Here is an 11,654-nt window from a genome sequence, read left to right as displayed (position 1 = left end):
AAAAAAAACGTGTTAAGTTGGTGGATTTCTCGTTCTTTCCTCGTAAGAATCATGCTAAAATTACGACGAATTTGCGACGAAACACATTTTTCTCGGAAAAACCACGTCAACTTACGACGATTCTACGAGGAAAAGCTTTACTCGGTATTTTACAAGGCCATTACGAGGAAACTTTATTTCCTCGCAATTTCATCGTTAAGTCATCGTAATTTCACGAGGAATAGTTTTCCTCGTTAAATTTCCTTGCTAAATTGGTAGAAACAAATTTTTACAGGGAATTAAAAAAAGAGAGTGCGATGAATTTCTATTATAAATTTAGAACATATGTGAAGCTATGTGGAGAAAGCATATTCCAACTTATACACGGAACATTTATGTATATATTAGTATACAGTTTGTAACTTTACTAATATACCAATGAAATTTAGAAAACAATGAAAAGGAACCGTGCAGAGCGCGGGAGGATATACTAGTAGTCTTTAAATTGGATATTTGATTGTTGTAAGATATACCAATATAGTTTTATTTTATTAGAAAAAGAAGAGAACCAGTGGTGGTAGTCCAGTGGCGCTTGAGGGAATATACTCAATACGGCGAACTCTGGTTCGAACCCCGCTGGCCACACGGATATGAACTATTGCTTTCGGCTCATTTGAATGCCTAGAAAAGGGTGGAGATGACTTTTGTCTTTAATTATTGTTAGATATGAATCTAAACAACATATTATAATTCAGTGAGATTTTAAATTAGTTTATCCTAAGTTTGCTTAGTTTTTCCGGTTGAAGCGCTTGACGATATCATGCATAGCTTAAAATATTTTAAATTTTATTTTAAAGTTTTATTTAATTTTATGGGTAAAATTTAAAATCTGTAAACAAAATTTAAAATATTTATGAGATATAATTTTTTTAAGGATTATAACAATAAACGAAAAAATATTTATGAATCATAAAGGTGATATGTGATTATAGGGACCAAAATGCAAATAAAAATATGAAACTCCAAATTTGAAATTTTGAGCAGTGAAACTTCAAATATAGAGTTTCACTATATTTGAAGTTACGTATATAGTGTTTTTTGGAGATGCTCTTAGGTCGTTTGTAGACTTTATATTTATACATGTTACCATGGAAATATTATTTTATAATAGACGAAGCAGGCCCTGGCAGGTGAGTTTGTCATAATGAACTCACCTAAGAGCATGATTATTCCCACCTCTTAGGAGAGTTCTTAAGAGGTGGGACCCACAAAAAACTTAAGAGTTGGCTTCTAAACCCTTTTTCTAAAAGCTTGGTTCTTGCACTGTTCGTGGGCCCTACTGACATGTGGTGGCCCACGATTGGTTAATTTTAAAAAAAAAAAAATTAAGTAGGGTTAAAGATGCTCTAACTCTGTATGAAGTATTGAATGAATGAAGTTTGTGTTTCAGAAAAAAAAATATAGACGAAGTCACGTAGGAAAGGAAGAAAGGAAGAAGACACATAAGCTGGTACGTGGTAGGCCCTGTTCGTTTGCTCACCCAGGTGATCCATCTGGGTGGAGATGCAAATCGATGTTCGTTTTGTGCATTATAATGCTACATCCAGATGGATCACCCAGCTGAATTTTTAAAAACTCATCTCAAATTGTCACCCAAATGAAGGTGAGTCTTGATGGTGCATCTGGATGCAGATGCATCTAGTTCAGTCCAAAATGATTAATGACAAAAATGACTTTTTAAAATCAAAATATTATTTTCAAACCGTAAATTCTATTTTCTTGCATATACATTTTTCCGCTATAACCAAAAAATACATTTTCTCGCAAAAACTGAAAAACACATTCCCGCTAAAACCGCAATATGCGTTTTTCCGCAAAAAAAATGTAAAACGCACATTTCCATAAAAACACATTTTTCGGTCAAACCAGTAAAATCGCTCTTTTCGACCAAAACCGAAAAAACGCATTTTCCCGTCAAAACCGAAAAAACGCATTTTCCCGCCAAACCCCAAAAAACGCATTTTCCCGCCAAAACCGAAAAATGCATATTCCCGCCAAAACTCTAAAAAGCATTTTCCGGCCAAAACCGCAAAAAACATTTTCTCGCCAAAACCGGAAAAATGCAATTTTCCCGCCAAAACCAGAAAAACCAATTTTCCCGCCAAAACCATAAACACAACTTTCCCGCAAAAAACAGAAAACGTAATTTTCCCACCAAAACCGGAAAACAAAACTTTTCCGCCAAAACCGAAAAACAAAAATTTCCCGCCAAAACCGAAAACCAGAAAACAGAATTTTCCCGCCAAAACCGGAAAAACGCATTTTCCCGCCAAAACCAGAAAACCGAATTTTTCCACCAAAACCGAAAAAACGCATTTTTTCGCCAAAAATTTTCCCGCCAAAATCACGAAAAAAAAACTTTTCCGTCAAAATCGTGAAAAAACAACTTTTTTCGTCGAAAACACTTTTCCCGCCAAAACCGCAAAAATACACTTTTTCCGTCCAAACCGCAAAAACGTATTTTTCCGCCAAACCCATAAAAACGTATTTTCCGCCGAAACCACAAAAATATGATTTTTCGCCAAAAACATATTTTTCCTCAAAAACCGCAAATATATTTTCCGCCAAAACGGTAAAAATGTTATTTTTCCGCCGAAACGTAAAGTTATATTTTAGTCATTTTATTAACAAGTCCACGTGTATGCAGATAGAAGTTAAAAAATGAAAAGCAAACGAACATAGTTGCATTCAGATGATTCATTTGGATGCATGGACGAAATGAAGAAACGAACAACACCCAGATGGAGCATCTAGATAACACATCTAGATGGACCATCTGGATGCATGTTCCAGATATACAAACGAACAGGGCCGTAGTATATATGGTACGTAACAATTTATATGAAACGATATATTCATGTAAATAAAGAATAAACATACAAATAGATAGAATGACAAGGAAATCTTAAATATACGTCATGAGTTGCTTGTACATATACTGGTTAGTTAAATTTACGCATCAATTAAATCTGTTGTAACTTGGTTCGTTAGTTATACGCATCAGAACCTAAAATCTGTATTGACGGAGATGTACTGAAGTACGTAGTCACATGACATAACTGGATGTTAATTCGTCAAAGTTATCTGATTCATAGAAGTGGATAACATCGTCACCAAAAAGAGAAAAGACTCGTAATAGTTTACGCATACACGTGTTGACATTTTTTAAACTTCTAGAAAGTCAACATCGGTTCTTTCCTCTTCAATGTGCTTATCCTATTTTGGCATTTGCTTTGGACTGTCTCGACTTTGATTCTTCCTACTTATGAATATAGTATCACCGCTGTTTTTACTGTCATTAACTACATATACTCCAAATCAATATGGTATTTAATAGTATACTACGCGCACAAGATTTTTTGTCACTGAAAAATGTGTATATATAATCAGCTTAAAACCCTATATAGCTGAGGTTGAATGTGTATGGATCATGCTCAGCTACAGCTACGTAAAGTCAACGCCATTGAGTATTGAAGACATGCACCGACGTTCTGTACCAGTAATATAATAACGTGAAGATGAAAAAATGTAAGTTTGATCCGGAACCTTCAAATTTTCAAATATTGTCTAAATTTTTTGTGTAACTGATGATCGTTGTTGTTGTTGTTTTTTATGTCTTTTTTCGTACAATTTTTTTTTTCATATTGAATATATCCACGAGTATTAATATCATCAAAAAGAAATTAGTTTTTTAGCAATATTTTATGTTTTTTTTTACTTTCTTGTTCCGATCTAATGTATTTACAAGTATCAATATTACCAGATTTCAACAACTTTTAGCTCGTAATCTACAAAGTAAAAATGAGGAAAGTCATTTTTACTTCGAAATGCACTAATAGATCATATATGCATTACGAAAATCATTTTATGAAATAATATGGTATTTTGTTTGAAGTTTAATATTAATTAAGTTATTTTTATTTAAATTTTTATATTTAATATAATATTTTATTAATTAATATTATGTAATATGTTTATATATGTGCTAGTTATTTATAAAAGTTTTATGAATTCAGATTAGTTATGACAAATATAAGGACCATATTATAAAATATAAATAGTTTTAAAGTTGAGTTTGAAATTTTGCTTTTAGAAAATTACACTTTTAAACTTTAAATATAAAATTTTGTAAACTTAAAAATAAAGTTCTTTTTTGGAGATGTTCTAACGAGGAAGAAACTTAAAAGCGTAGAAAAGGAGTAATGGCATAGGATATAGTATAATTACGATGAAGATATTTGACCGGGTGCATCAAAATGTCAAAGGAAAAGTGGAGAGTCGGTAGAATGAAAGCTAGCAACAGAGAGAGATAGAGATTCACACGAGAACAGCACGTTTGATCAACTCTTCCTTTCTTTGCCACACTTCTTCCTTCTTCGCGCTTCTCTATGTTTCGTCAACTATATTTACTGTTATATCTACATTTATTGTTTGACTTTTTCGTCCTTCTATAGATGTCGACAAATTTTTTTTTTTTTTGTAACTTAGATGTCGACAAATTTTTTATTGATAAGTATCATAAATATGGAATTAGGCAAGATATCGATTAAGATTTCAAAGGCTGTCCCGATGCACATGTAGCCAAACCTATATTAAATTGTGGTTAGAGCGAAATATTAGAAAGAGTCGCAGTGCAATGTTAGAGCAAATGATACAACCTATGTTCCCGAAAGTATGATTTTCTAGATTTATTTTTTTTGTTTTAAAATGATAGATTTTCTAAAAATTTAAAGTATTTTTAATAGTTAATGTTTAAAAGTTGTATATTTTTAAAAAATATTAATTTGAAAATATTTGAATTGGTTAAATACTATTGATTGATATTTATTGAAAAATGTATAATAACATAAATAATAAATTTAATTGTAAATATTTATTATATTTTTAATATGCGTGAATACTATAAAAATCTCTATTTCGGGAACGGAGGTAGTATGTATGGTTGCCGATGGAGTGCACTGGTGAGATGTGTTTAATACAGAATTCATCTAACTTGAATTATCGTATTGTTGTCTTCATCAGTAAGTTTGGTCCAGTGAAAGTAATTAGACTGTCTAGTGTTTAGACGTATATAGGTAAGGTTGGGATTATATATCGCATAGGTGACATGAGTTGTCGTTCGGTTCAAGATTTAGATCGAGTTGGATAGTGACTTGTCTTTTATCTATTCGTACATGGGTGCATGTCATGTCTTTTGGTTAGGATCATCGATTCTTGTACCGAAAACATGTTAGGTTTTTGTCTAAAGTGTTTCCAATTGAAGTCAATATATGTTTCATGTTTGCATTCCCGATTCCCAAATACAAACAAAATATATTGTATTAATATTTTGTTGGAATACACTGAGACCATTCAACATGATCATAAGAAAAAACAACACAACTTATTTTAGCAATCAAAACGTTCATTTTCGTTATTTCATGTGATGTGTTATACAAGCTCTCCACATTTACGTATAAAACTCGAAATTTCTCTTAATTATTCTTACCTCTGAGAATGTCAAACGTGGAACCACCCATAATTTCCATGAATCAATTTATACTTTTCAACAAAAAGGGGAAACAACACTATAAGTTTTGAAAAATGTGCAGAGTTTTTGTAATAAAAAGAAAGGGCCGGTCACCAACTGCATAACCTAATAAGTTGTTATAAAGCTCTGCAGAAAAAGTGCACTCTCTTTGAAACTTGGGAAACAAATCAAATGCGCTTTTTAATATACAAGTAAGCGTGTTCACATAACGTTATGTTTTTGTGAAGATGTTAGGTTAAAATGAACTGTTATCAACTATGGTTATATATGGATAATGGTGACTTATTGAGGCCACGTAGTATCTTTTTTTGCTAATCAAAGTATTATATGTGGAAACTAAAAACACGACATTTGTCGTAAAAGTAGCTACTGACAACAACTAATTCGTTGGATTTCTAACCGTGATAGGGTTTTAATGATCGCAGTCACATCCCTTAATGATCATTATAGTCAACGTCTCAAACGTGATCAATCTTGCGTGGTACGTTGCTATGATTTTATGCGTTGTGATCAGTGAACAAATACTAGTATATATATAGATGAACCGACGTGTGTAGACATTAAATTTAGAAAAAGAGAGAATCATGTGATGACTGCAACAACAATATAATGTATTGTTACATTCGTTAGATTTATGCATGCAAATAGTCAAATACCGGTAGAAAATAGAATCATCAACATTCAGCCATAACTTCTTGGAAACGAATACAAACACGTACTAAATTTAATTCATAGACGTTGTGGCGTACAGTTAATGCAAGATGTATGTGTTAACCAAAATTTTTAAAAAGGCAAAATTAAATTAAATAAAAAAGGGTCAACCTTCACACCACCTCTGCTCTCGCCTATCATATCATCACTCACTATATATAACTCTCCTCTGTAACCTCCTTGTCCTCTTCAACACATTAACTCATCTTTGTTTCCTTCTCTCTCTCTCTATAAGCCATAGCTATGGTGTTTCCAGAGCTTCTAGTGATTCTTGCAGAATGGGTTCTTTACCGTCTTCTTGCTAACTCATGTTACAGAGCTGCAAGAAAGCTTAGAGGCTATGGTTTCCAGCTTAAAAATTTCTTAAACCTCTCCAAATCACAATCTCAACACAACACTTCTCATCTTCTTAATAATCAACAACAACAACAACAAAATCAAGATTCTCTAAACCCTCTCTTCCCAAGCATTACAAAGTATGAAAACAGAGGATGCTCTGTTTCTCCTGATGACACGTTGGTCTGTGACATCGATGGTGTTCTTTTAAGACAGCTTTCTAGCAAACACTTCCACGCCTTCTTCCCTTACTTCATGCTCGTAGCCTTCGAAGGAGGATCGATCATCAGAGCGATCATTCTCCTGTTCTCTTGTTCTTTCCTCTGGGCACTGCCGCCAGAAACCAAACTCAAAGTCCTCACTTTCATAACTTTCTCTGGTCTTAAAGTCAAAGACATGGACAACGTTTCAAGGTCGGTTCTACCCAAGTTCTTCCTCGAGAGCTTGAGCCTCCAGGTTTACAACGTCTGGGCTCGAACTGCGTACTCCAAAGTCGTGTTCACGAGCTTGCCTCAAGTGATGGTGGAGAGGTTTCTTAGAGAGCATCTCAACGCTGATGATGTGATTGGGACTAAACTGCAAGAGATAGAAGTTATGGGGAGGAAAGTCTACACCGGCTTAACTTCAGGATCTCTCGTGAAACATAGAGCAGCCAAAGACTACTTTGATAACAATAACAAGAAGAAGCCTGTACTTGGTATTGGAAGCTCTTCAAGCGTTCAAGATCACACCTTACTCTCCATTTGCAAAGTAACTTTCTTCTTTCTTTACGTTTTCATTACTTCTAAGTTTCATACAAAAAAGTAGTTACTAACTTTTCAGTTTTCTTCTACGTTTCCTCCCACAGGAAGCTTACGTTTGTAATGAAGAAGACTCCATGAACACTCTGCCTAGAGAAAGATACCCAAAGCCATTGATATTCCATGACGGGAGATTAGCTTTCTTGCCGACACCATCAGCTACACTCGCTATGTTCACATGGCTCCCTATCGGATTCTTCCTAGCTGTCTTCAGGATCTTGATAGGAGTCTTGCTTCCTTACCACGTTGCCAACTTCCTGGCTGCTATCTCCGGCGTTAGGATCACTTTCAAGACGCATAACTTGTATAACGGCCCTCCGGAGAAAGGTAAGAGTGGGGTGTTGTATGTGTGCAACCATAGGACCCTTCTTGATCCTGTTTTTCTCACAACTTCTCTCGGCAAGCCCTTGATCGCGGTTACATACAGCCTAAGCAAGTTCTCCGAGCTCATAGCGCCTCTCAAGACCGTTAGCCTCAAGAGAGACAGGAAGAAAGACGGCGAGGCGATGCAGAGACTTCTAAGCAAAGGAGACCTAGTGGTTTGTCCTGAAGGGACCACTTGTAGAGAGCCTTATCTTCTGAGATTCAGTCCTTTGTTCGCTGAGTTGAGCGAGGACATTGTTCCTGTGGCTGTGGATGCTAGAGTGAGCATGTTCTACGGGACGACCGCGAGTGGGCTCAAGTGTTTAGACCCTATCTTCTTTCTGATGAACCCTAGGCCGGTTTATTTTCTTGAGGTTTTGAAGAAGTTGCCTAAAGAGATGACTTGTGCTGGAGGTAAGTCAAGCTTTGAAGTTGCAAATTTCATACAGGGAGAACTTGCTAGAGTTTTGGGATTTGAGTGCACTAATCTCACAAGGAAGGATAAGTACTTGGTTCTTGCTGGAAATGAAGGCATTGTCACATAAAAATAACCAGTTCTTTTTTTGTTTAATAGTTAAACGTTTTTATTTCAGGACTTAGATGTTATAAAATTCTATTGGCATCATTTCACTTTTTATCATCTTTTTTCTTTCTCAGGACTACTGATATGTAATGGGAATGTTTTGGTTATACATAGTCTTTGTTTCTTGATTTGTTTAGTCCAGAACCTATACCTGTCGCTTTAATGCTATCAATTTTGTTACTAAAACATCTGAAAATCATTGCATAGTTTGGTATCTGTAGTTACTTCATATATTAAATTCTATCTGCAAGGAAGATATGTCATGAATGTTTATGTTCCTATGTTGTGTTTTGTGTACATATCACATCAAAATTAAATGTACCAAACTTAGAAGATATTTAATATTCACATCACATCAAGATAATGTCCATAGACCTGAATGAGTATAGAAATGATAACAGTTCATACCAAGAAGAGGAGCTTGAGGCACTAACTGATGTTTGCTTCTTTGCAAATGATACTTGCAATCCTACACAAGCAAAAACAATAAAACTTCATGTACTAAGTAATACTAGAGTGATTAGGAGTTAAAAACTTAGTGATATTCCGAGTGTGTTATTACCTTTGCCTCACACAACGAATCTCTTCAAGAATTTCTGATGTTTGCTGAACCTTTAGATTATTGGGTTTATCTTCATGACTAAGCACCAACGACGCAACATTCACAACAGTGACTAGCTCACCCTCGATTCTGCCAAGTTTCTGGTCTAGATTCTCCAGGAAAGACTCGTAAGAAGACACTTCACCGAAGATGCTGCCAGTTAAAGCCTCTTCCAGTGCATGATTATCATCGGTACCACCGACAGTTTCTTGGTGTTCCTCAAAGCCCAAGTCAGTTTGGTCATTCTCATGCCCTTCTTCAGTAGATTCAGGCTTTGGAGATACAATGTGAACTCCATCTGAGGTATTGTCACTATCTACTTGGAGATCTAAAGATATGTTCCCAATCAGCTGTGTTTCTTTGAGAGATATTGCCTGAAACCAAACCAAGCTTTCTCAGCCAATTAAAACACAATAAACTCAAAACTGAACTAGGATTGTTGAGAATCTCGAGATAGCAAGCAGCATCTTTGTTGTTTCTCTCACTGTACCTCGTTGAGTTTTGAAGAAAGGGTATCGAGCAACTCGATACGAGCTTTGGCCTTGTCCAAAGCTTGCATGACTTTCTTCTTCTGGAGAAGCAACTCTCTTGCGTCATTCTCTTTACCCGTCTGAACATGAAGAGAAGCTTGTCTCCGTAGATTCTCTGCAGCTTCGGATAATCTCAAAAGTCTCAACCTATTACTATTTGCTTTGGACCAACAACAAAGACAAACATCAAACAAACACACTACTGATTCCAATAAAGAGGGAGATTAGCAGATAAAGGTCGGACCTTTAGCACGAGTGGACTCTGCCTCCGCGTGAAGCCGATCGAGCTGGGAGCGGAGAAGCTCGGAGTTCGCGGTGGAAGCGAAGCACTTGAGGGTCGTCGGAATCCGTCTAGACCGAGCAACCACCAACGGAGCTCCGACGACGCTCGTCGTCGTCACCATCTTTGGTCGTCTTCTTACAATAGCAGCGTGGATAAAGAGAACGAACACAAGGTAGAGATGAGAACCCGGTTTAGTCTAACATAACCGGAATTAACTAACTGGTTACGCTAAACCGGTTTACGTAACTTTAAGAAATCGGGTTAGTCTAACATAACCGGAATTAACAAACTGGTTTACGTAACTTAAATAAACCTGGTCGGAAGTGCGGAACTAATGGTCAAAAAGACAAGACTTTTCCAGCTTTGATGCCTCCGTCTAATTTTGATTCTTCTCTTCGATACTTGAGACTCTGAGGTTAGATAAGATACCATCTCGTAGATCTCGAATCTCTCGGGGGTTTTCTTTAAAAAAAAAAAAAAATCTGTATTCACGTTTTCTAGTGGGATTTGCGTGGTAAATTTTGAAACTTGGATAAGGAATTGTCAGATCATTGAATCCAGATTTGTAATCTCTGTCTTGTTGGTTGTTAGGAAGTGGGATCAGATATGAACTGGGTTCAACGCAAAATCTATCTTTACAATGTCACGTTCGGGCTCTACATGCTTGATTGGTGGGAACGATACCTCTTCAGTATCCTTTTTTCCATCTTTCTCTTGAGAGAGATCTGGTCTTCTGCTTAAATCTAGTTTGAGAATGATGATACTCTTAGATCGTTAGGATGATACTCGTGTTGTTGTCTAAAGCAATGTCTCTCTGTTCATTCTTATGATGCCATTAAAGAGTTTTGGCTGAATAGTGTTTCTGAGATTGAGTTGATAAAAGTTATACTAGCTCTGGTTGAGAAAAAACAATCAGTTTGGTGCTTTTGCGTCTTCTTTGGCCTTTCCTCAACTCTTATTCAGATGGTTTGGTGGTAGTCTTGATGTGGTTCGTAGCTTACAACGGTACACGCTACTTTTCTGAACTCTTCAAGAGGTAACAACTTACTTCAAAGTTATGCACTGCACGCCTCTAGGTTTCTTAGTTTTTGCTTAGCGCTTCTTCTTATGGTTTATATTAGTGGATTTCAAAGAACTTGTGTTGAATTGCAGTATGTTTTGTCACCTCAACTTGAACTCTGAATCAAAAATCCATGGTTGAGTGAATTTGAGATAGAAGTCTTTAGCTTGCTTGATGAATTACAAATCAATTCTTCAACACGATAATAGACTTAATAGTCGATATTTTTATCTTAGGCTGTTCTGAGAATCATTTGACGGTCTTTCTTTATAATTTTCTATTTGCCCTCACAGGTTAAGTACACTCTTTTATCTTTGTATTTCAGGCATTTGACATGAAAGCAATGTTTGGTTTCTCGTGCGCGGTAGAGCATGAAAAGTGGAACCACCTAAGGCTTACCACGTTTGGTTTCAGTTTCGAAGACGTATACCAACAAAACCTCTATGCTGCTTCACCTCTAATTCTGTTAGCTTTCCTCCAAAGTTCGATATCACTTAAGACTGTTCAAATTGTCTCTGTCCTTTTTACCATCTTTTGGAAATAACATAACTTATTTGTAAACGCATTAGATCGCAAGCCTTCATGTTGTATTCCCGATCTCTTTGAGACATGGCCAAACCAATACTACAATGATTGTGCTCTTTTTGACTCTGTGACTAGCGAATACTACTTATCATTCTTCATCCCTTCGATACCAAAACATGAGACATAGTTGCAGGGGAGTTAAAGAACTTATGGACCACAACAACTAACAGAGCACTATCTTCAAACTGAACATCGACTCCCACCTATGATACCGAGTTATTTTAATGAAACTT

At 35.9% G+C, this 11,654-nt stretch overlaps 2 protein-coding genes and 1 long non-coding RNA gene across 3 annotated transcripts; 2 read left to right on the top strand and 1 right to left on the bottom strand.

The window, feature by feature from the left end:
* The first annotated feature begins 6,473 nt into the window (after nucleotides 1-6,473).
* Nucleotides 6,474-8,484, top strand: LOC106344119 (glycerol-3-phosphate acyltransferase 1). The gene is made up of 2 exons (XM_013783504.1): nucleotides 6,474-7,366; nucleotides 7,464-8,484. The coding sequence occupies exons 1-2, from the start codon at nucleotides 6,524-6,526 to the stop codon at nucleotides 8,322-8,324; spliced, it is 1,704 nt and encodes a 567-aa protein (XP_013638958.1). The 5' UTR covers nucleotides 6,474-6,523; the 3' UTR covers nucleotides 8,325-8,484.
* Nucleotides 8,485-8,620: 136 nt separating this feature from the next.
* Nucleotides 8,621-9,950, bottom strand: LOC106294806. Its single transcript, XM_013730474.1, has 4 exons — nucleotides 9,738-9,950; nucleotides 9,454-9,653; nucleotides 8,925-9,337; nucleotides 8,621-8,831 (listed from the first exon to the last, which is right to left on the bottom strand). Exons 1-4 carry the CDS (start codon nucleotides 9,895-9,897, stop codon nucleotides 8,792-8,794), a joined length of 813 nt encoding a protein of 270 aa, XP_013585928.1. The 5' UTR covers nucleotides 9,898-9,950; the 3' UTR covers nucleotides 8,621-8,791.
* Nucleotides 9,951-10,095: 145 nt separating this feature from the next.
* LOC106294807 lies at nucleotides 10,096-11,514 on the top strand. The gene is made up of 4 exons (XR_001260909.1): nucleotides 10,096-10,191; nucleotides 10,368-10,467; nucleotides 10,740-10,812; nucleotides 11,162-11,514. It is a non-coding gene; the product is annotated as an uncharacterized LOC106294807 (long non-coding RNA).
* Nucleotides 11,515-11,654: the final 140 nt, after the last annotated feature.

Source organism: Brassica oleracea, chromosome C5 (assembly GCF_000695525.1).
Source record: "Brassica oleracea var. oleracea cultivar TO1000 chromosome C5, BOL, whole genome shotgun sequence".
Taxonomy (NCBI): domain Eukaryota; kingdom Viridiplantae; phylum Streptophyta; class Magnoliopsida; order Brassicales; family Brassicaceae; genus Brassica; species Brassica oleracea.
This window is presented reverse-complemented; position numbering and strand designations above follow the sequence as displayed.